General features: G+C 46.4%; 1 protein-coding gene across 4 annotated transcripts in view; it reads right to left on the reverse strand.

Annotated features, from left to right (window-relative positions):
- Positions 1 to 242: 242 nt before the first annotated feature.
- The window catches only part of RMND1 (required for meiotic nuclear division 1 homolog), a 45000-nt gene continuing 19877 nt past the window's right edge, over positions 243 to 25365 (reverse strand). For 3 of the 4 annotated variants that reach the window (XM_029943971.1, XM_029943973.1, XM_029943974.1), the window contains 8 exons: positions 24442 to 24481; positions 22225 to 22325; positions 19743 to 19849; positions 18800 to 18864; positions 17996 to 18072; positions 15533 to 15653; positions 1109 to 1225; positions 243 to 461 (listed from right to left, as the gene is read on the reverse strand). In XM_029943971.1, the coding sequence (XP_029799831.1) occupies positions 420 to 461; positions 1109 to 1225; positions 15533 to 15653; positions 17996 to 18072; positions 18800 to 18864; positions 19743 to 19849; positions 22225 to 22325; positions 24442 to 24481 (670 nt within the window). In that variant the 3' untranslated portion in view covers positions 243 to 419. The remainder of the gene's footprint in view (positions 462 to 1108; positions 1226 to 15532; positions 15654 to 17995; positions 18073 to 18799; positions 18865 to 19742; positions 19850 to 22224; positions 22326 to 24441; positions 24482 to 25365) is intronic. The other variant, XM_029943972.1, reaches the window with a different exon arrangement.

The raw sequence follows: 25365 nt of genomic DNA on the forward strand, positions 1-25365 counted from the left end.
TGTAGAAGATTCCATTTCTGTCACCGCAAACCTGTACTTTATGTATTGACTCCAGCACTCGGTAGTTCCATTATGATTCTCTTAGGGCTGGGATTGGGGTCTCCTGGACACAGGTGATGGGTAGTGTCCAAAATCTCAGCCTTTGGGCTTTACAAAGTGCCCGTGCCTAGATTTCATCGGCGCTGAGCTTTCCACAGTTCTTTAGTATCTTCCTTTCAGATTCTCAGTTCAAGACCCAAATGTCAAATTCATCATAATTTTTATTCAAGCAGCAATACATTTAGGAGCTAAAAAAGATCATTGCAACTTTTTGATTAAAAAAATTTAAATACCTATTAGATAAGAGATTCCCCCAACAATGAGCACTTAGTTTTGACTGCAGAACTTTAGCATCTCTTGCACTGGTGCTTCTTTGGTCGTCACTTGATCAGAAAAAATACTCGTCCCAGCTCAAACATTACCTGAAGGTGATTAAAAGTTAGATTTATTAATTTCATAGCAAATCACTTGAAAAACTAAAATGCCTTTCCCAGATTGTGTTTAATGAAAAATGCTCCTGTAGTCTTCCCATGCGGCTAGCTGCAGACCTGAGGCAATGGGCCCAGAGATTTGCAGCTAGAACGTTCTCTAAATGCTGTCTTATGCTGTCTTTAAAAATGAGACTTCTCCAAAAATCACTTGGTGCATTTGCAATATTGCCACAGACACTTAAAACTTGCCTCGCTTCCAAATAAACTCAGTAATTAGAACAAAGCCATGTTCTTTTCCACTGCCATTTTCTGTCAAAGTATCTTTTTTTTTTAAGATAGTTTATTGTCAAGTTGGTTTCCATACAACACCCAGTGCTCTTCCCCACAAGTGCCACAAGTGCCCCCCTCCATGACCACCACCTCTTTGCCCCTCCCCCTTCCACCCTCGGTTCATATTCAGCATTCAATAGTCTCTCAGGTTATGTCAAATTATCGTTTTCATTTTACCTTTTTTAGATTTTTAACTTTTTATTGTTTTAAGTAATCTACACCCGACATTAGGCTCAAACCCACAACCTTGAGATGGAGTCGAAGGCTCCAGCAACTGAGCTTATTTTCATTTTAAAAAGATAATTTACCTCGATGGTGATGAGGATGACGATCATCCACTCCAGGCGGAGGGCCCGCTTCTCAGTCAGGTGACTCCGCATTAGGTCTGTTAGCTCCATGCAGTGCTGAAGCTTTTCATTCATGACCTGCGTCAGAAAAACCTTAGGAAGTCTCCTGTATTTACTTTTGACAAGTCTCTGAAAACGTCACATTTCAACATCCTAAAGGTCTGAACCAGGTACACATAGAATTCATCCCTCAGCTCTCGACTACCGCTTGTGAATCCATCGAGAGATGTTCTCTAATGCACAGATTTAACTACAATAAGTACTCTGCCTTTCCAAGCTCTTGCATCCTGAAGATTTTGATTTTGATGGAAGATGTAAAAAATTTTTCGAGTCCTAGTTTTCGGTAGCTGCCCTTGGATTTTTAGCAGTTAAAGGCAAACTCGAAAAGATGCTTTGTGGCCAACATAGCCTAAAGATGACCAACAATGATCACCTTCTACTAAATTAACTGTCCAGACCCCCAAATTTTACCCCACTTGACCTGCTGCGTGCCTGCCACTAGATGGCACTGCTTTTGGTGCCCAACTGGAGAGGTTCTGGTTTCTGATGCCTCCCCACATGCTGCTTGGGGCGGGTTCAAGGAAGACCGAGTCCTTGGACTTAAGACTCGGATGTGACAGCTGGTAGTTCTACCTCCTTAATCTCTGTATTTCACCTTCTTTTGGATATTGGAAAATCTGGAAACATTTTAAAAACTAGTTTGATTCTCTTTGATAACTTAAGGGGCGGTGCGGATTTGGTCTGGAAATTTGAGACTGTCCTCACAGGCGCATGTTTGGGGATTAATGGCAATGTGTTCGTGTGCCGTATGTGTAAGGATTTCGCACAGAGCACCAAACCGCCTTCACCACGGGAACACGTGGGAGCAGTCAGAAGCACGCACATGCCGTGTTTCGACTGGACCGGGCCTCCTTTCCTTTCTTTCCTTCCTACCCTCTTTCCCCTGTTCCTACTGGCTGTTCAATCCCGGGTCTGTGACCTCGCCCATCCTCAGGCTGGCTTCTCTTCAAGATGCTGTTCCCACCCTCTTCCATTTTCTTTCACCTTTGACCGACTAGACATTTTCTTCCTCCACTTCCTCATCACTCAGTTTATTCTTTAGCCCTGACAAGTTGCGTATTACAGCTCCCCTGAAACTTCCAAATGTCCGAATTGGTAACTAACAACGTTCCTTGGTTACAAACCTGTTAAACATTTGACACCACCTTGACATACACGCTTCCTTTGACTTTTTCTCCCCTAAGTTCTACCTCCAACCTTTATTTTTTCCTGGGTTTTCTCTACCTCTTCTTGCGTTTAGAGAGCATTTCCTGAAGTCCTATCTTGTCCTTCTTGTCTCTTAGCTCTGCACTCTCCTTGCACGACCTTGCCCACTCTGGTTTGTGCAGATGCTCCCGAAACTTCAGTCACTTGCAGCCCACCACCACCCCTCCCCCATCAGTGACGTGCAGGTGTCAGCTGTACTATTACTTAATTTCCAAAAGACTTTGCTTAATGAGTCTATTTTAAAAGTAAATGGTCATTGCCATACATGAACAACAGTTCTAAGTGAAACAGTGCCGCCAACAGGAGGCTGAACCTGACCCCTGGTGCAGTGGGAGAGGACGTTAGAGGGCCTGTTGCCACCCACTAAAACCAAACTAAGTGCTTCTGACCATAAACAGAAATCTGACTTGCTTCAATGTTCTTTAATTCAGGGTCCTTGTGTCACGGAAATTCATCTCTTGAACAAGCGTATGTATCCCACATTTGGGAAAAACTTGACTTACTCTTTTCTACTCCCAAATACAAATGTTTAATGCTGGTCTCTTGTCTTGACTGAATTCCTTTTTTTCTTTTCTCTCTCTCTTTTTTTTTTAAAGTAGGCTTCAGGCCCAATGCAGAGCCAAACTCAACTCAGGGCTTGATCGCACAGCCCTGAGATCAAAACCTGAGCTGAGGGGCGCCTGGGTGGCTCAGTTGGTTAGGTGGCTGACTTCGGCTCAGATCATGATCTTTCGATTTTTGAGTTCGAGCCCCGCATCGGGCTCTGGGCTGACAGCTCGGAGCCTGAAACCTGCTTTGGGTTCTGTCTCCCCCTCCCGTGCTCACGCTGTCTCTTAAAAATAAATAAATGTTAAAAAGAAAAAAAACAAGCTGAGATTAAGAGTCAGACACTTAACTGACTAAGCCACCCAGGCACCTTTCTGTGACTGAATTTCTTTCTATAAAACATCTTATGGGTCTCCTGCCCACACCTCTAGTGTTTTTCAAATGAAAATTGACATACTGTTCAAGTCTATCCCTTGCTTTGGGTTCCCTTTCTCCAGTCAGGTCATTATACCTTCCCAGTCACGTGGGGTGGAGATGTGTGAGCTCTAATCCCCACTCCCTACAGTTAGCCCCTCAGGGGACAGTCTTGAAGCTACCCCCTACTTGTTAGCATTCCCTAATAGGACGAGGTAGGTGTTCATCAAATACTCAACACTCTGAGGGGCGCCTGGGTGGCTCAGTCGGTTAAGTGTCCTGCTTTAGCTCAGGTCATGATCTCATGGTTTGTGGGTTCAAGCCCCACGTTGGACTCTGTGCTGACAGCTCAGAGCCTTGAGCCTGCTTGAGATTCTGTGTCTCCCTCTTGCTCTCTGACCCTCCTCCTGCTTGTGCTCTCAAAAATAAAAACATTTAAAAAAATTAAGACATCAAATACTCAACACTCAAGAAGGGACCCCCCCCAACAGAACTTTAATTCTAAACAGCTGCTTCTTCCCGTTTGACAGCTCTCAGCATTTTACCATTCGTTGCCATTTTTTTTAATTAAAACTTTTTTAATGTTTTTAATTTATTTTTGAGAGACAGCGTGCGCAGGGGAGGGTCAGAGAGAGAGGGAGACACAGAATCCGAAGCAGGCTCCAGGCTCTGAGCTAGCTGTCAGCACAGAGCCCGACATGGGACTTGAACCCATGAACCGTGAGATCATGACCTGAGCTGAAGCCAGACACTTAACCGACTGAGCCACCCAGGCGCCCCAATTCGCTGCCTTCTTGCTAACAATCCCCCATCATTTGGTCCAGTCACACTTTAGATGGTGGTGCCCTGAGCAATCTTCAGGAAGCCTGCCGACCTGCTCCTTCCTTGGTGCCCCCCACAGCACTTGGTTCTGCCTCATGATCCTCTGCTGTCTGCCCGGCACCCTCCCCGCCCCCCACCTTGGGGAGTTACTCTTCTATGGACTTTCAACTATGTGATACTGTCAGTCATGATGCCAGCACCTGCCTGACCCCCTCCCCAAAGCCCCAGGGTGGAAGGGCTGGGCAGAAGAGCCAGGCTGAGCCACAAGAAGGCCCAGTTGCCTCACCACATGGTTGGTCAAAGCTTAGACACATGTCCCCATCCCTTGAAGTTGCCAGGCAGACTGAACTGTAAACTCGGACATTCCCCCTTCCCACACCTGTTTCTCCTCATTCCCACAGGGAAGGCCCCCCGAGAGGCAAGAAGGAGCCCAACTTGGCACAGAAGGTGCTCAGGGGAGAAAGAGTCCTGATTGGCAACACACATGCCCTATTCCCACATGCCAGCCTTGCTCTTCCTGGCAGTACGTGGTGATAAAGCAGCATTCAGGGGCGCCTGGGTGGCTCAGTCGGTTAAGCGTTCGGCTTTGGCTCAGGTCATGATCTCACGGTTCGTGGGTTTGAGCCCCACGTTGGGCTCTGTGCTGACAGCTAGCTCAGAGCCTGGAGCCTGCTTCGGATTCTGTGTCTCCCTCTCTCTCTGACCCTCCCCTGCTCACGCTGTCTCTCTCTGTCTCTCAAAAATAAATAAAAGACATAAAAAAATTAAAAAAAAAAAAGCAGCATTCAAACTTCTGTGGTTTGTGCAAGCCAGGCAGTCCCTAGCAGTGCACGCTTCCTACATCCTTTCCCCCACTAGTGCGTGTTTCCCATATCATTTTGCTATGGAGTCATGCATGTTACAGGCACACACGAGGGAGAACACAGGGATGGTGTCTCAGAGGTGGTGAATGTGAAGTAAGCTCTGAATGTGAAGTAGGCTCTAAACCGGTACCAGGAAGGGGACCCAGGGGAAAGCATCTCACACAGGAAATAGCATGGAGGCAAAGCATGCTAGATACTTGGAAGGAAGTACTTGAAAGTGAGGTTAAGAAGGTAAGGTAGTGCCAGGACACCTGAGTGGCTCAGTCAGTTAAGCATCTGCCTTCGGCTCAGGTCATGATCTCATGCTTTGTGGGTTCGAGCCCTGCATTGGGCTCTGTGCTGTCAGCTCAGAGCCTGGAGCCTGCTTCGGATTCTGTGACTCCTTCTCTCTCGGACCTTCCCCTGCTCGTGCTGTCTCTCTCCCTCACAAAAATAAAAAAAAAAAAAAGGTAAGTTAGTGCCAAACTGAGAGAGATACTGTCGGCCATATGTGGGAGGCACATTAACAACCCCCCAAAGCTATTCAGACCCTAATCCCTGGGACCAGTGTACACGGCCTGGCGAAGGAGAGTTGTGATCGCACATGGAATTACTGCTGCTAATCAGCTGACCATAGACAGAGATAAACCTAGATTATCAGGGGAGGCGGGCTCAGCGTAGAGTAGAAGAATTTAAAGAGATGCCACAGGAGGCCTTTACTTGTCCCGGATGCAGGGCTGGTGTCGGAGTTGGAGAAGGTAAGGAAGAGCCCTTTCCCGCCAGCGTCCCCAGAGGGTGATGCGTCCTGCCACACCCTGACCTTGGCTCAGTGACCTCCCGTTGTGATCCGTTTGTGGAAAGCCGGCTTGCACTTGCCCCAGCAGCGCTGTAATGACGGCATGTTATTCTGCAGGCAACGAGGGGTCCCTGGTTCAGTCTTCAAGTGTTGTACTTACCACACTGTGCTGGGCAGAGACAGGGTGGCGAGTGAGACAGACACATCTCCGCCTTCCAGCTAAAGGGTCCAGCGGAGAAGGTGAGTGGCAGTGGGGCAACATGCCCCCCTCCACCATGTGATCACCCCCCAGGGCCTGTCATAGGGGCTTTCAAGAAGTCTCTGTCCATGAATGAATGACGGAAGCATGGTGTGACGACGTGGAGGGTGAATGGAGTAGAAAGAGGAAACCACCCTGCATGTCCGTTTCCTGGTTGACTGACAGATGAGGCTGGAGGTCCCGCCTCCACCTGAGATGGAGAACAGGGAAACATCGGTGTTTTCTGGGAGAATGCCCTGGGTTTCGTTTTGCAATCTTAATCACGGACTAATTCTACAAATATTCCCTGAGCATGTGCCAGGAGCCGGGAATGTAACGGGGAAGAACATCCTGGTCCCTGATCGCAGGGAGTCTCCACGCATGTGTAGTGACACACAGAAGCGACCCTCAGAGGGATGCGAGGAGATCCGGAGTGTGCAGGATGTGGGAGACTTAGCAGGCGAGGTTAACAGCTGGCAGGCAAACAGGAAACAGGGCAGAGACACTACTTGGAAAGCACCAGGAAGAAACGGGCGTGGAAAGCATGGAAGTGAACGAGGGCACTCACGGAGCAGGCAGCCTGAGGAGAGGACCCACGACAGCACTTTGGGGGGTGCCGATGGACCGGGGGTGGCAAGGGGCCCACCAGGGGTCTTCCTGGCCCAGCTGCACTTCTGTAACCCCTCGCCGACTTTCCCGCTGAACCCCTAATACCAGACGAAATGGCTTTCCCTCCATCCGCAACTCTTTGGACGGCTTTCAGCACATCTCATGTCTGTTACTCTTACTTTCTTCAAGATTCTTTCCTCTAGGAAAAAACCCAACAACAAATTGGAAGGAAGAGCTTTGTCCTGACACCACCACCACCACTCTGTTCCGTACGGCTTCTTGCAAGGCTGGAAAGCTTGGGCAAGGGCAGGGCCAGCTCTTAATGTGCTTTTTGTGTCATATACCGGGCCGGCATGGCGCTGAGTGCGCGCTAAGGGCCGTTGGGTTCTTTTTTTCCTTCTAAATAATCTTCACGTAACTCAACTCGTCTTCACCGCCTTTGGCATGCTAAGAAAATACTCTGAGAAATGTAGTTTGGGAACTTATAGAAATTCTTGGTAACTCACATGGAAGGTTTAACACCAAAGAGATGGCTCAGAGCGGGACCAGGAGGTGAGGAACAATTGGCTGTGATGACCCAATCTGGCTCCCTGGGCGGCCATGGTCATGACAACAGGGCACCTATGTTACTGGGGAGACGAATTTAATGGAACATGAGGAGAGCTCCATAAAAATTGTCAGTTACCAAAGGAATTCTGGTGAGCCTAAGTTTTAGCTGCTATGTAAGGAGTCTTCGGAAACAGAACATCCAAATCCATCACATACCATGAAATGCAGCTCAAACCCACACGGCCACCAGGCTCAGCAGGCGCTTACCGAGCAGAGGCCCCAGTCTGCATTCCTGGCTTGCCCTCTGGGCCCATCCGCCAAACCATCCCTCCGTCTCTGTTGTGCCCAATATATATTCAGATATTTAAGGGGGAAAGTGGCTTCTATCCCCTTTGCTGCTGTGTTCTAAGGAAGGAGAAAGGAATCCCACGGGTGTAGCTCCAATTTCATTTCAATCCCTTTCCCCCTAATACACTGCTACTTCTACTTTTAGCTGCTTTGCCCCAGTTCCTAACATAGAATCCAATAAGGATGTGGTAGAAACATGCAATTTATAAAGATAATTAAAATGAATCTTGAATTCTAGCTCCTAAGAAAAATTAAGATGGAATTTCAGGGACTACTGGTATATGGAATTAATGCTTGTGTCCCCCTTAGAATTCTTAGTGACGCCCTAACTCCCAAGGTGATGGCATTTGGGGATGGGGCCTTTGGGAGGTGAGGAGGTGTAGATGCGGTCATGAGGGTGGGGCCCCCGCCACGGAATTAGTGTCCTTATACGAAGAGGAAGAGACACCAGCCAGCACTCTCTCCTGCCCTGTGAGGACACACCGAGAAGGTGGCTGGCTGCCCGCAAACCAGGAAGTGGGGGCTCAGCAGGGGTGTGGTCTGCACTGTAAGCCGAACTGGCAGGTGCTGCGTGCGCAGTGCTGCCCCTGGGCGACACGTACCGAGTACTCCAGGCGCACAGAGGCACAGACCAGACGGGGAACCTTTCCTAGGATGTGCTGTTTGGGCTCATCAGGCAAGATGCAACCAGAGATGGTCCTGGCCCAAAAGTATCCAACAAATCAACTCCCATCAACTTGAAAGAACATAAGCCAGAGCTGTATCTACGATGATGCCAACGTCGAACAGACCCTTGTTCTGATTAACCGCAATGCACGCGCTCTCCCCGTGGGCCTAGTCCGTTAAGGACTGGGCAGCCAGCAGTACTGTAGTTACACATAGTTCCTGTGGTTTAAAAAAAAAAGTTGCCACAGAACTGACTTGTTCCAGGACTTTTCCAATTTGGGGACTGACTGGACCTACCCCGCCAGCTCTCTGGGCTGCACAGCCAACTGTGCAATGGTGTTCCCACCGGAGGGGCTTCGTGCCCAGGGAAACCCCGAGGAGCCCCTCCTGGTTTAGCAGAGTGATGACGCACTAGCACTTTCTCCAGGTTTTCTCTTCCTTCTTAGCACTTCGATTCTTGTCCAGCTAGTTGATTATTTCATTGCACTTTTCTGTCTCCATTATTGATCCTCCTTTAACATTTCTCCTCTTCACCTGCTGAATGTAGTGTTCATCTTAAGTTCTTGAAAGACATCCTTATCTTGATACTTCTGTGTATCTTGATACTTCATAATTGGTGACCAAGTGTACTCTTATCCACGAGGGACACATGAAGGACACCATGGGCATCGACATCACAGAACCGTGATTTGAGGGAAGACAGGATGGGGCGGGGGGGAGCATGCCTGAGCTCAGGCTTCCAAGCAGCCGGTTATCTTGGCTGTGGCTCAGTCACTTTTACTGACTCAAATCAAGCACAGCAGGCCAGTTATCAGAAGAGGCAGAGGTCCCAACGACTTCATACCGTGTCACAATAATCATGAGTCCCCGGAAGTCTCCATTCCAAGAGCAAAAGAGACATCCAAGAGCAGTGACTGAGTGCTCCCCAATCCATTCCCAGTGAAATGTGTCTCATCCACACTGATGTTTCTGTTTAGTCTGTCATTACAGAATTCTCACAAGAGGCTGTTTTCAAGTTAATTTCACTGAGGCATAATTTACGTACAATAAAATGCAGCCTTTCTAAATATACAACTGGAAGACCTGACAAACTGCTAACTGTCCCCACAATGTTTCCATCCCCCCAGAAAGCTCCCTGGTGCTCCTTTGGAAACTAGGACCCATCCCCCCACCCCATCCCGAGCTCCAGGGAATCACTGATGCACTTTCTGTAACTTCAGATTCGATTTGTTTTTCTAAATCCATAAATACAGCTCCCCTGTTTTTGAGTCTAGATTTTTCACTCGGCATGATTCTGATATTCATCCGTGTTGTGGTGTGTTATCAGTAACTGCCTGCTCTTCCTGCGGAGTAGTGTTCCCCCGTATGGCTACACGGCAACGTGTTTATCCATTCACCAACTGATGGGCACTGCCTGACGGCCTCCAGTTTGGGGCTGTTATGAATAAAGCTGCTATGAGCATTTGTGTACAAAACAGGGTGAGGACACGTGTTTTCCTTCCTTCAGAGTGGAACTGTTGAGTCTTCTCCTAAGACGATGACTGGTTTTAGAACTGCCAAGCCACTGTACCAATTTATATTCCCACAAGGAATGAAAGTTCCGATTGCTCCACATCCTTACTAACACTTGGTATTGGTCTTTTAAATTTTAGCCAGTCTAATGGATGTGCAGTGATATCACACTGTAGTCTTTATAAAGTTTTTTTGTTTTGTTTTTTTCACCTGGGACAAAGAGACAGAGATAGAGAGCAAGGGGGAAAGGGGAGAGAGAAAGAGAGACAGAATCCCAAGCAGGCTCCACGCTGACAGCGCAGAGCCCAATGAGGGGCTCGAACTCACAAACCATGAGATCGGGACGTGAGCTGAAGTCAGAGTGGGACTTAACCGACTGAGCCACCCCTCACATTGCAGTTTTAATTCGCACTTTCTTGGCGAACAAGGATGCTGAACATCTTTTCACGTTCATATGGCCACTTGCGTTCTTTTCTTTTGTGAGGTGTCCAACTCTTTCACCCATTTCAGAAACTGGGCTGTCCTTTTCTTACTAAACAGAAAAAGTTCTTTGTATATTCTGGGTAAGTCTTTTGTCAGGAATACATACTGGGAACGTTTCTTCCAGGCGGTGGCTTCCCTTTCATATACCCAGCACTGTCCCTCAAGGAGCAGTAGTTTTTAGTTTGATGAAGTTCAACTTACCAAGTCCCCCCCACCCCCTGTAAGGTTCATGCTTGCTTGATTTTCTTTCTTTTTTCTGTGTCTTTTTCTCTTTTCTTCCTTCCTTTCTCCCTCCCTCTCTCTCTCCCCTAAGAAATCTTCGCCTGACTGAAGGTCAGAAGCTTTTCTCCTGTATTTTCTTCCTAAAGTTTTATAACTCTAGTTTTTATATTCAGGTCTCTGATCCATGTGTGTGAAGTAAAGGAGAGAGTTGTTGTTTGAGAGAGCGCGCGTGCAAATGCAACAAGGGAGGGGCAGAGAGAGGGAGAATCCCAGGCAGGCTCTGGGCGGGCAGCACAGAGCCTGGCTCAGGACTCCGGCAGGGCTCCATCTCACAGTGTGAGCGGGACCTGAGCTGACCTAAGCGACCAGAGTGGGAAACTTCAAACAACTGAGCCACCAGGTGCCCCTAGAGTTGTTGGTTTTTGTTTCTGTTCTGTTTTACTATTGGCTATCCAATGATTCCAGCACCATTTGTTGAAAATCTTATCCCTTATTGAACTGATTTGCCAAAAATCAGTCACCTAAGAAAAAACATCAGTTACTTCTATGTGTACAGTCTGTTTCTGAATTCTATTCTGTTCCTTAATCTGTATGTCTATGCTCATGCCAATAGTCAAATGTCTTGATTACCGTAGCCTGATTTACTGCAAGTCTTGAAATCAGATAATGAAAGTCCTACAACATTGTCCTTTCTTCAGAATTGGTTTGGCTAGCCTAGGCCCCTTGCACTTACATTTTAAAACCAGCTTGTTACTTCTGAAATAAATTTTAAAAACACCTGCTGACATTTTGCTTGGGAATGAATTGAAGTCTACAGGTCAACTTCCAGAAGTAACATCTTTATAATATTGAGTCTTCTGTTCTACAAACATGGGGCTACGTCTTCATTTAATTTCGCAGTCATCCTTTGTAGTTTTCAGGGTAAAGACCATTTTTTATTTTATTCCTAAGTAATCTGAGGTCTTGATGCTATTGTAGATGGTATTTCAAATCTCTCATTTGAATTGTACACTGGTATAAAGAGAGTTATTTTTACATAGTGACCTTGGATTTCGTAGCCTTGAGAAATTTACTAATTAGTTCTTATAGCTTTTCTGTAGATTCTTTAGGACATTCTACATACAAGATCCTGTTGTCGGTAAATGAATTCAGTTTTTCTTCTTCTCACAGCAGATTTTAAATCTTGGAGCTGTAAACACAGCCACCTGCAGGGACCGGTGCCTTGTCTAGCTGGCGAGACACAGGGCTTTCTCCACGGGTCTAGGGTGCTAGACTGGGTTAGCAGCAGATTCACCCAACGGCTGATGTACCACAGTGGTAACATGTTAATCCTTTCCTGGAGAGACTCAATCTCAAAGTGGCCACGCTCCTGGGAGAAAGCGTACACTCAGCATCCTACGAGTAGCGGGGGATGAGTCTACGCAGCCCTTCTGTTCTCACTGATAGCTTTCCTATGCTTGCACTTGACCATTTGGTTGTCAAGGTATTCCTCGTTCAAGGTGTCCTTGGTCGTAGACATAATGCCAATAATTCCACCTTGAATAGTGACAACAGACACATAAAAAAATGGCCACCTTCCAGGTTAAAGATCAGATAATTTCTTTGTTATGAACCCTGCTGGAGCCAAGTGGAAGTAGGCTTCCTGAGGATTCTGCACGTGAGACCCGCAGATGCTTGCGGCAGTGCCTCTGGCAGCCGGAGGAGGGCATCATTAAAGTCGCAGCAGTGAGAGGATGATGTGGGTCCCAGTGCTTACCAGGTGGGCTTCTAAAATGTTCTCCACCTCGTTCAAAACCTGAAGTCTACGTAAGGCAGACTTCTAAGATGCCACCCAAAGATGCTTGTCGCCTGGAATTCATCCCCTTGTGCAGTCCCCTCCCCTGGACTGTGGGCTCCCCTGTGACTGGTGTCCGACAAAAGCGAGCAGGCTGTGATGGCTGAGTAGGTTAGGGAAGGCTGTGAGTCTGTCTTGGCGGTGCTCTGCCCCCTTTCCCTCACCCGCTCACCCAGAGGAAACAGGCTGCCCGCTCTACAGAGACAACGATGGAGCAGGAACAGGTGAGGGGGACGCCGGGGGGGCCTGGCTGAGCGCTCAGGGGAAACGGAGGCCTCCCACCAGCCCGGGAGGAAGTGAATCTTGTCGACAACACATGGGGGAACCGGGAAGTTCGCGTTCCCAGCTGACCCCGGAGATTACTGCAGCCTTGAGAGAGCTGGAGGGCCCGGCTGAGCTGGACCGGGTTCCAGACCCACAAAACCCTGGGTCAGCAAGTGCTGTGCGAAGCCACTCAGTTTTGCAACAATTTTCTTCTCAGTGATAGCTAATGAACATAACCACAGGAGAGCCCTCAACGCTGTAAAGCTGTTGGCATCCCATTTACAGCCCCAGGATCCTCAGCCCGTATACACAGTCCACAACTATGCAAGTCCACTGTTTCCATGTCTGACCAGACATCTGGGTTGCCTAATCCTGGCGAGTGAGATAGTTAGTATCTAAAAACCACAGTGGAGGCCACTGAAATTTGAATCTTAAGGTGTCACTGACCAATCTTTTTGCATTAGCTAAAAGCAACTCAGTTTAGGATGGGCCTCTTTCCCTGACCACTGGCAGTGACCTCTACTCTCCTGTGCTGAAGATGCCCATACAGGTAGAGGTGGTAGCAGTTCAGTGACAACTACATAGGTAACTTCGATGTTGTTCAGGGGGAAATGTCTGGCGTGGAGGAAAATACCTAGATACCAGAGCTACCATACCATCCAATGAGCCATCATGGGTTTCTGAAACTGTAAGTCATTTAAGTTTGGTTGGGTATTGGATGAATTGGGGAAGTGGTAGGAAATAAGATTAAAAAAGAGGAGAGAACATGAAAGTCCTTGTATATGAAAGCAAAAACGCTCGAACATAACACTTTAGGCAATGAAGGAAATTAAAGGTACTGAATTAGTTGGAGGGAATGAGGAAAGGCAATCCATGGACGCTAATATCAAGATAAGTCAGACAAGGATTTTAAAGCAGTCATCGTGAAACTGCTTCAGTAAGCAATTATGAACATGCCTGAAACAAATGAAGAAAACCAAAGTCTCCGCAAAGAGAGAACATAAGAAGAATCATATGAAACGTTTAAAACTGAAAGGTACAATAAGCAAAATAAAACACTCAGCAATGGGCTCGGCAGCAGAATGGCTATGAAAGAATCCATGACCTTGAAGGCGGAACGATGGATCCGACCCCACATGAACGACAGAGATAAACCAGAACAGAAAACGAGTGAGCAGAGCCCCGGGTGTGTGTGGGATCAAGAAAGGCACCGACATTCAGGCTTTCTCATCAGACACCAAGCAGCTCGGAACTCGGGACCACGGCAGTTTTCGGGTGCTGCCAGAGAACAGTCACCCCAGAACCCTAGAGCTGGTGGGGAAACGACACAGTCACATGACGGAGAACTAGGAAGGTCTCTTTCTGTGGACTTATCCTAAAGGAATGACAAAAGAGTGTTTGTGAAACAGGAAAGAATCCATTAAAGCAATCTTGGAACATCAGGAAGGAAAAAAAAAGAACAGCAGAAAGAACAAAAATAGAGGTAAATGGAATAGAATTTCCTTCTCCTCTTGAGTTTTCTAAATTATATTCATTGACTGAAGCAAAAATTGTGCCACCGACGGAGCTGTCAATGTCTGCAGAACAGTTAAGACAATGATACTGTAAATGGAGGGTAAAGGTGGTAGATTTCTATACCTCATTTAATCTGGTAAAATGTCAACACCAGCAGACTGAGAAGCTGCGTATGTATAATGTAATATCTAGGGCAACTACTAAATATCCACGCTGGGAGATCTACTAAAAAACACAGAGACAGATAAACTGAAATAGAATGTCAGAAAACGTTTTAGGAACGCACAGGACGGCAGGGACCGACACTTGCAACAGCTCAGATGGACCGCAAGGGCTCAGTGAAAACAGTATTCAAAGTCGCACGCTGTATGATTCTATTTATGTAACATTTTCAAAATGACTTATCGTTACGGAGAACAGATCGCTCACTGGCAGGGGTAGGGGTGGTGGGGAGGGATGGCTGTGTGACTGGAAGGGGGCAGCACAGGATCTCTGTGGGACAGACAGCGCGGCATCTCCACCACGCGACCACGTGGACAGCAATGTTATAGAAGGTCACAGAACCATGCGCACGCGTCGCACAACGTCATCTCCCCTCCCACCCTCCTTCCCCATGTGGGGAATCTCTATGGTGACCCCCTCCACCCACTCCCACCATTCTCTGATGCTTCTAAATGCTTGCAAGATGGTTCTCATCAGATGGCTTCTTGCCCCTTACTCTCCATGTATCTCTTTTTTAAAAGTGTATTTATTTTGACAGAGAGAGAGAGAGAGAGTGAGCCAGTGCATGTAGGTGGGGGAAGGGCTGAGAGAGAGGGAGCGAGAATCCCAAGCAGGCTCCAGGCCATCAGCTCAGAGCCCAACTCAGAGCTCAACCTCACAAACCATGAGATCATGACCTGAGCTAGAGTCAAGAGGTGGACGCTTCACCAATGGGGCCACCCAGGCACCCCCAACATCTCTTAAATTTCACTCCTCCACCCCCGGCCCCACGCGTCTATGTGCTGCCATCTTCCTACCCCGCACTTGCAGGCAGACATCAGTCATCCTTGACTCTTCCTTTCCCTGGCCTCCTGCTGCCCATCACTTGATTGGCCTTTGAGGGTTCTTCCTTGAATTCATTTCTATTCTCGCTGCCACCAACACAGTCCTGGGACCCAAGAACTCTTGCTTGGGACGTGAGAGCTTGGAGAAGTGGCCTCCCAACTCTCACTAATCTTATCTGGTCTGCAGAGCAAGTATCAGAATATCCTTTGATGCAATAAAGAAAATTGCTGGAAACGGTCTGTCCACAGCAGATGGGGAAGGGGAAATCGCGAGATCTGAATGCAGGTCAAACGAGGTATTTCTCCACAAACCATGAAACACACATTTACTTAAATCTCAAACCTCTCTTCACACAGTCCCATAGACCATAAGCAGGGTTGTGCCTTTTTCAGTACAAGTATAAAATACATACCTTAACTCTACGAGCAATGCTCAGGAACTGACAGGTCTTGTCATACAGCTGTTCCAGGTTCTCTCTGTCCCAGTAGAAGTCGGGAGTGATCAAGAAGTCTGAACTCAAGTTTATACGATGTCTTAAAAAAACAAAATCGTAAGACTTGTTTATCTTGAATGAAAAACCACAGCCTCTATTTTATTTCATTTTACATGGTACTTTATGAAAACATTTGTTGATGCTGACCATGTTTCTGAGAAACACGTAGTCACGTAAGAATTTCAAAATCTGCCACCAAACTACCTCACTCTTTACTATGAATATTTATGAAGTAGTTAGAAAAAAAAATCCTCTCATTTTGCTTTGAATTTCTGAGCTTTTTCCTGTTTTCATTAGAAACTTTTACAATATACACACACTTCTATTTTTTTGTGGATAGGGAATTGTGGGGTTTTAGAAATAAAAAAGACAGAAAAGGCACACCGACAAATCTCCTTCTGATTCTTATCCCACTTCCTTTTCTCCCACCCACACCGAGTAAGCACCATTGGCTTTCTTCCTGCAGTGTTGGTGCAAACACTGGACAAGGCAGTACACACACACTCACACCCTTCATTTCTACCTCTCTAGTACGAGGCCTAAGCTTCTAAATGAAAACTTAAGGCATAGAAGTAACACATAACTAGCTGTTCACTACAAAAAAGCAAGCCCCGGGGAAGAGCTCGGAAGTCAGCCCTCTTCCCTAAAACACAACTCCAACCCTTTAGGCCCTGCGAACACTGTGGTGTGTCCTTCCAGGCCTGCTCTGCGCGTACGTTCACGTGCGCATGTGTACACACGAGCGTGTGTTTGTGGTATGGTGCATATCGAGACAAAGACGAATGTTTACTTTTGTTTGTTTTACAAACTGGATCACACCATACACAATTCAGACTGAATTTTTCCGCCCAATGTAACTCGCCACGTATCTATCAGAGAGATTTACCATGTTCCTTTTACTAATACGCAAGCACTTTTTTTTATAAAGAGGTGAAAACTTAGGATAAGGACAGTAAGACTCTACAGAAACTGTTCACAAACCTCCACATCTTTAGCCCTAACGTCTGAGGCGTGAGGTCACGGTCATCTGCCGTGTGGAATGCTGCCTGTGTTACCGAGACAGGAGGGTGAGGAGCCTCTGCCCGGCTTCGCAGAGAACTCAAGGCTTCGGATGGGCTGCCGGGCCGCCCCGACCGACGGCCCCGAGTCCGAGCCCCTGGGCCGTGAGGAACGCGCAGGAATGAAATCCTGGACCACCCGTCTCGGAGGAGAGTGTGGACAGCTCTCCAGTCCGCACAGCGAGCTCTAGTCGCTCACGCCGTGTACTCGGAGGGACAAAACACAGCGCTGCTCCTGCTGAGAACACGGGCAAGACTCTGGGTGCTTCGTTCCATGAATCCGGGGACAGTTACAAAAATGAAATACATGGAAAACCCTTTCAGAAGCTTATTTAAAATGATGCATTGACGCATTTCGTCAGTTTTAGGACACCGTTCTTTCCCATCTCTGAAAATGGAAGGCATCTTTAAAAATGATGTCTTACAGGTGACAGTTGTGACTTCGTGGTCACTGCTTTAATTTCCCATATGCTTTCCTCTATGTGTGCCCACGAGGGAACGTGACGGAATCTACACCCAAGTAAGGCTAAAAGTTATCTCGGTGTAAAATGTTAGCTCTGTGGTAAAAAAGCATTGCATCACAGCTCAATGGGCAGCACTTGTCTGTTTCCTTTGTATATAGGAATTAAAATATATCATCTATTTTAAAATAGTATTGATAATAGTCATAAAATAAAAATTGATTCTAAAATAAAAAGGTATGTTTTATTTTAATTCCCAAGTGGTTTCCGGTGTTGTATTACATCAGGCGTACAGTATAGTGACTCAACAATTCTACACGTCACCCCGTGCTCCTCACGGTAAGCGCCCTCTTAATACCCCCCCCATGTGCCCCATCCCCCCACCCAGTTCCCCTCCAGCAACCCTCTGTTCTCTCCAGTTGAGGGTCTGTTTTTTGGTTTGTGTCTCTCTCTGTTCTTTGTTCATTTGTTTTGTTTCTTAAATTCCACATAGGAGGGAAATCATACAGTGTCTGTCTTTCTCTGACCAGCTTTCTTTTGCTTAGCATTATGCTCTCCAGATGCAGTAAGATGTTTTTCCTGAGAATTCCCAGCACCCACATTCTAGAACAATCCTCCTCTCTGCGGCCCCTCACGTGGGTCTGTGGTAGAGGGTCCGGATCCCTGGGGACACGCAGACCCTCCCACCTTGCGGCCCCTAGCGCAGCCCGTGCGCTCCTGCCAGGGCAGGGCCCTGCCCGCTGACAGTCTGGGAGGGCCCGGCTGCAGTTCCCACAGGGGCAGCGTCTGCTCTCGACAAGTCAGGAGTGTTTCCTTCAGACTGTTAAATACATAAATTATTTTATTTACAGAAAAAATTCTACCTCAGGGCAAAGAGTTCACCCATTTTCTGCATAACTTCTTCATGAGATAGTTTCACTTTCTTCCCAGCTTTTAAAGCCTATTTGGGAGGGAAAAAAATACATACGTACATACATATATATATATACATATATACATATCTCTCCAACAAGTCACAGGACCAAATAGCACATTCGAAAGCAGGCACTGACTCCACATAAATGACTCTCTTGGATGGCCCTCTCAGTCATTTCCCTTTGAAATTTCAACACAGTATTAGGTGGAGACGTTGTATTCCCCTGTTCCATCTCCCTTTCATTAGCATTTTCTATTATCTATATTCCTAACCTCTTCTGAGAAAGCAGGGCCTCTTTTCCCAAGAATAATTCCATTATTCGTTCACAGTGAAAAACAATATCACAGTAAACATGAGTTTTAGTGTATTTTGATATAACTTTATACGTATTTTCCAAGCCACCGTTGGTCTCATAATTCAGCAGAAGCACTTTTCAATCAAGAAAACTGGTCAAAAAGTTTTCCTTAGAGGGGACAGAGCTCACTTTTTCAAAAATACACTTACATTAAAAATATTATGCCATCAGAAGAAAGTAATTAGAATTTTAAGTTTAAAAGGTGTAAAAGAAAAAAAGCAGCATAAAATTTTTTATTTTATATGTAATAAGTGTTCTGTTTTTTGCCTAAATTCAGCATAGCTTTTCTAGTATTTATTACTACTTTATTGTACTCCTAAATATATCGTTAGGGTGGGAAATCTGTACTGAGTAGAAATCAATCCCTGAAAACCAGCAGAACATTGGTATAATTACCTCTGGAATTGACTGAATAGACTCAACAAATTTGTCCAGCGATGCCTCCCAGATGGCCAGCTTCACTGGGGAAGGAAAACGAACGGAACTTGTTTGCATCGTCACACTCCTGTGTGCACCGCACAGGACCTCCACCACCACTCCGACCAAGTTCAAGAAGCGAATGTGCTAACGTGTGACCCTGAGACATAAGCATAGTTCCCGTTACGCAGGAGGGCACCGGGGTGGGAAAGACGGAAGCAGCAGCAGGCACCCCAACATGGCACCTGGTGGAATTCCTGACGTTCTCACGTCTCAGAAACCCAGAGACCGTGAGGTCCACCCTGAAGGGACGTGTGGCTGTGCAGACTGGGCAGGAACCAGGCCTCCCCGGCCGTCCCACGGTCCCCTGCTCTTCCTGGGGCGGTTCGCAAAGCTCACGAGTGTCTGGGAGCCATGGATGGACAGGCCACGCCAGCCACAGCCAAGTGTCGGTGGGGGCCACCCATCTCTCAGAGAACTGCTCCGGTTTGATTCGGGCGCATGGATCTTCCAGAAAACACAGAGGGCCGCTGTGGCTCTCTGCCCCGCTCCCGTGGGGATCGGGGCACGCTCTTCTAAAGAGGCTGCGCCCAGTCACACCGGGCTTTCTCCGCCCAGATCGCAGACGATCCGAGAGTCACGACCGCGGAGCAGGAGAGAGGGAGACGAAGGGAAGAACACTACGACGAAAATGTTTTTGGAGAGGGCAGGCTTTATCGATACCGTTAATAAGGAGTGAGTAACGCCAGCACAGCCACTCTATTCCCTATACTATACGTTCTCTTCTCTTGGAAGGAAACGAAAGGCTGCAGCTTCGCTGACAAGTCGGTGAAACATGCCCAAATCTTTACTAACTGCTTACGCTTCCTTCGATGAAGCAAGGACTACGCAACACGCTCTCTGGTCAGTAGCCATGACTCACCTGAAAGGCAGAGAGCATTTGAGAAAGCAAACTTCTCTAGAATGGCATCATCTAAATCCAGCTCCGAATTTAATCGGATTTCCCCTCTGTGAAGTTTGGACTGTCCCCTGTGAAAATGGAAAAAAAAAAAAAAACCAACAAAAAAACCCCACAAAAAAACAAAGGTATAAGTCTTAAAAACCACTTTAATTTTTTTAAATTTTTTGATTTTGGAAAAGTCATCTTACACTCTTTCTAGAGGTCATTTTGGCAACTTATACCAAGAGTCTTTTAATGTTCTTATACCCTTTGATCCAAGTAATTCCATTTCTAGGAATTTATCCCAAGGGAATAAAGATACAAGGAAAGATCTGTGTAAGAAAAATTTTTTATGGTTAAATATTTAACGGTAAAAAATAAGGGGAAAAAGTCCTAAATTTTCAGTAGGAGAATGGTTCATTTACAGGGATTGCACACAGCAAAACTCAGCAAGCACGCTTTGACATTTAGTAGAAAGGGAACACGGTCACAGTCAGCTTCTGCTGGACACAAGGCTGCACATGCACACGGCGCCACGGAAAGTTGCACGGACCTGATGGGAAAGGCGAGGAGGTCGGGGAAGCCGTGAAACACTGAGGTGTGCGTGTGAGGACTTTGGGGGGGCTGGGAGACGAGGACAGGGTGGGAATGGGGGACGATACAGGTCACAAACAAACAGGAAAAGAGCAGGGTGAGCCGTCACAAGGGACGGGCAAGCGGTGGACCAGGAGGCCTGACGGGAGGGCGGCAGGCAGAATCCGCTGCCAGGCTCGGGTGGAGGGACAAAGACCAGACGGAGCAGAGCCCACAGGATGTTCGACGGCGCTCGGCCGACGTCACATGCACGAGGCACAGAGAGCTGGGACTGGCAGGACTCTCGGGACAGCTTCTTGACAAAACCCAATCTCGGGCTCGGGATGCAGAGATCCCAGTCGGGGACCTCCCTCCTCCACACGCTGTAAGGGACAGCGTGCGTGCGTGCGTGTATGTGTGTGTGTGCGTGTGTGCGCGTGCCTGCCCGCACGGGCATGTCTGTGGGTGCCCAGTAAGGAACGGTTTGAAATGGAGGTAGAGCACAGAAGGGAAGTTCACGGGAACCATAGCCACAAGACCAAGCGCTTAATAATAACAATACAATTCTTAAAAAAAATTTTTTTTCCACGCTAATTTTTGAGAGAGAGAGGCCCACACACAGTTCGTGAGCTGGGGAGGGACAGAGAAAGAGAGGGAGACCCGGAATCTGAAGCAGACTCCGGGCTCTGGGCTGTCGGCACAGAGCCTGAGGACCCAACGTGGGGCCTGAACTCATGAGCCCCGAGATCATGGCCTGAGCCGAAGTCGGACGCGCACCTGACTGAGCCCCCCCCAGGCGTCCCTAAAATTAGTAAAATTCTATTCGCTCATCGGTTCTGTCTCTCAGGTTCACAGCCTCAGTTTCAAGTACGTCTGCTCTGGGCCCTGGCCACTGGTCAGGCGCCCTCAGGCAGGACGAAACCTCTCTGAACCTCGTCTGAAAACTAGTTAAGGCCATTTGGAGGGTTTCTGTCAGGAGTACGTGAAAGGAGGCACGGAAAGCGCTTAGAACAGTGCCGGGCACAGGGTGACTAGTTCACCTTTGTTGGCCATTACTGCTTAGCTCTGACCCCAGCCAGTCTTTCTAAAGTTGGTTGGCGTCTCTTCAAATTTTCCTAAAGCTCTGCTCTCATCACTTCCTTTAATACAAAGGATTATTTTTCCATATTCCACTAGACAGGAAACTCCAGGCCTTTCAGTCTTGTTTGCACTGCTTTCTCTCTGCTCTGACATCTTGTCATCTCTCCCTGCTTGCAGAGGCAGGGGAATGAGGTGGCGTGTGCCTGCCCACATCTCCACCCCCCCCCCCAGAAAGCTCTGTCAGGCCCCCGCTTCCTGCAGACACCCCCGTTTCTACAAGCAGATGTCTTAACTCACACCCTCGCCCAAACTCAAAGCCAGCAAGGAAAAAATGGACTTACTTATGAGGATCTTTACTTTAATAATCTGACAGGTGCATTCTGATGAAAGCATAAGACTTCTGATGAAGGTTATACTATCTACTTGTTTTTTTTTTTTAATATTTGTTTTTGAGGAAGGGAGGGAGGGAGAGAGAGACACAGAATCCAAAGCAGGCTCCAGGCTCTGAGCCATCAGCACAGAGCCCGACACGGGGTTCGAACCCACGAACCATTGAGATGATGACTTGAGTTGAAGTTGAACACTTAACCGACTGAGCCACCCAGGAGCCCCTCTACTATGGGTAGCCTGATAAGTTAAAAAAATTATGTTTATCTGCGAACATTTATTACATTGTTTAGGTTTTTTATCTGTACCAATAACTTCTTTTCCTTAAAGTTAGTCTCCAAATTTGTAAGTTGTTTATCGCCTCTACTGCTTCCCCTAGTCATTCCAAGCGCCCTTTCTCTAAACGCAATAAAATGCTGCTCACTCTGTTTTGATGTAGTTAAGCTCCTCATTCTCCCAGTGCACCAGTGCGATTTCGTAGGGCTGGATTTCATGTTTTTCTAAGACTTGCATCACATGCTTCATCTAGAAGAAAACAAAGAGTAAGTAACCTGAAATTATGCCTGATTCTCTTGGTACAGAACTATGTCACTCTGTTAATGGCTATAACATTTGTCATTATATTTGATGCCATTTTTTCTGTTTAGTTTTTAATTAGCAATAATCGTGCCTCAGATCAAACTCACTGGCCACTCACTGCCACTGTGCAAAGCTCTTCTGATTAGTTTTTCAGGAAAAGGCAAATCCACTGTGGTATTAAACTCACTGAAATAATATATTAACTTGTTTTTCCATTTAGAAAACACAGATTAGCATAAAGAAAACTATCATGTTCCACAACCCAAAGAAAAGCACGAGTTCTGTGGCTTGTATCCTTGAAATCTTTTTAAAAATGTGTAAGTTCCAGGGTGCCTGGGTGGCTCAGTTGGTTGGGTGTCAGACTTCAGCTCAGGTCATGATCTCACAGTTCGTGAGTTCGAGCCCCGCATCGGGCTCTGTGCTGACAGCTCAGAGCCTGGAGCCTGCTTCGGATTCTGTGTCTCCCTCTCTCTCTGCCCCACCCCAGCTCATGCTCTGTCTCTGTCTCTCAGAATAAAATAAAGACAAAAAAAATTTTTTTTTAATGTGTAAGTTCCATACTTACAAAAACTTAAAAACATAAAGGTATAGAAAGCAGTAATCTCTCTCCAGTCTCCTGAATTCTTAATCCCCAAAGAAAACCCAAATTTGCTGCATATCCTTCCAGACTTTAAAAAATGTGTAGGTACATTTATTTTGCTTTTTATATAAAACGAGATCATACTGTGCATGAAAACATTTTCCATGCTACTCTCCGTAACATGGGAACCACAATTTGCTGAACCTTCCTAAACGTCCATCCGAGGGAGCAGATCGCTACTCGAGACGCTCCTGCGAGGTCGTGAAGGCTCCATCCTTCCGTGTGTCACTGCGTTCTTACGGGGAGGACATTTCCCCAGGAACTGCCATATCAAAACGCACGCACACTTACTGTTCTGGTAAGTGTCGTGAAACTGCTCTCCAAAACACTTTTTCCAATTTAAGAATCTGAACATTTGGGAGAGCATTTTTTTAGGTAGGCTTCACGCCCAGCACAGAGCCCAAAGTGGCGTTTTACCTCATGACCCCGAGGTCAAGACCTGAACTGAGAGGAAGGGTCGGATGCCTAATCCTGGGCCGCCCAGGAGCCCCGAGCAGAGCATTCTTAAAAAATACTGGGTATTATCAGCCTTTTACGTTTCCACCACTTCAAATTGCCAATTTTCCTATATTTCCTTTTCTTCAGGAAACCGCACCTACTACCGCCGTGTGTGTGTGTGTGTGTGTGTGTGTGTATGTGGTGGGGGTATATTTCCTTTTAGTAAAAGTGGGATTTTATGAGGCATATTTTTTTTAACTAGCTCTGATATTATAATGGTTATAGTTTATAATCTGCTTTTCAAATTTAATTAGCCAATTTCCCACGAACAGATATTTTTCTACATAATTTTTATGAACCGTGGTATAACCCAGGGAGGTATCCGACAAACTTCCTACCATTATGTACTTGGGTTATTTCTCATTTTGCTACGGTAACTAGTACACCGACATTTCTGTACATCATTCATCAAGCATGACTACAATTACACTTACTTCCTTCGGATAACATTCTAGGTGTAAAACTCTGTTACATATAAAGCTTTGATCTATATTATCAAACTGCCTCTAGGAAAGTTACAGTAAACAAACTATGATGGAGATAATGAAGAAATTGTTTCCTGGGAGTGAGAAAGTTCTAGAAAACTTCTAGACCTTAGTGCAGCCAAATTCCAGTGCACTGTGATTCACTTTGTAGATTATCATATACAAAGTATAACTTCTTTCTTTCTGTGGTGTAGTTGAATGGTTCTAAATTTTCACAAATTACTCTAAGCCCACAGGATGGAAAATAAAGGAAACTTATAAGCCGAAACAGAATCATTTTAGAAGACAAAAGTGCTAGGATCAGTATCACATAATGCAGAGCACGTAAGTTGGGGATTATCTGTGAATTTACCTTCCAGTGGCTCAGACTACTGAGTGCTAATTAATTTTTTCCTCAGAAAACTAACTTTTCATGCTTTTATACTTTATGTATACTTACAGTTTTGTCTTTCACATTCCAGAACACGGCAGCTCCTTCTCTGATTTAAAAGAATAAAAGAATCAGCCAAGTTAACAGTGGACTATGTTCTTTAAGGCCCTACATAAAGCCATGCTTAGGTAACTTCTAGAATATATCCAAAATCCAATTCTTAAAAATGTGATTACTTATTTGACATTATGGTTTCTAGATGGTTTGCTAAAACAAGAGCCATTATTGAGCTTTTGATAAAACCTGAGCTCCCCCAAATTCATGATTTCTCACACAGTTTGCAGAATAAACAGCGCTTATTATAATATAACTCCATGTATCTAGACTGTTTCATACCTGGTTCAATTCTGATGTACAGAAATCAGAATAAGGAAAATTGTGAGACCCGTCTTAGCTCTCATTAGGCAGATTCTGCTACGAAAAGAATAAAGGATCATGCTTTTAGCAGTTGTGGAATGACGAGACTGATACACACTAAAGCCAGAGATGGCCAATAGCGCCCACGGAATGGCGCCGCCGGCCCTCACGGTGCTCAGAGGGCGGTGAAGCCAGGGGGGCCTCTGGGTCCAGTTCTGGCTTTGAAGGAATTTAAGGTCTAACTGGTTTTGATTTCTGAAGTCTGACACACTGAGCTGTTTTTGGTAGTAAATAAAAGAGAGAGAGAGAGAGAGAGAGAGAGAGAGAGAGAGAGGAGTTACGGCTCTCTCTTTCTGGAGGAAGGAAAGGTGGAAATGAAAGGAAAAACATGGTGGCCCCCCACCATTCTTCAAACATTTCTTTTTATTTAAAAAAATTTTTTTAGTTTATTTTGAGAGAGTGCACCTGAGTGTGCATGAGCAGGAGAGGGACAGAGAGGATAGAGAGAGGAGAGAGGAGGAGAGAGGAGAGAGGAGAGAGAGAGAGGAGAGAGAGGAGAGAGAGGAGGAGAGGAGA

This window comes from Suricata suricatta, chromosome 7 (assembly GCF_006229205.1).
Source record: "Suricata suricatta isolate VVHF042 chromosome 7, meerkat_22Aug2017_6uvM2_HiC, whole genome shotgun sequence".
NCBI classification, from domain to species: domain Eukaryota; kingdom Metazoa; phylum Chordata; class Mammalia; order Carnivora; family Herpestidae; genus Suricata; species Suricata suricatta.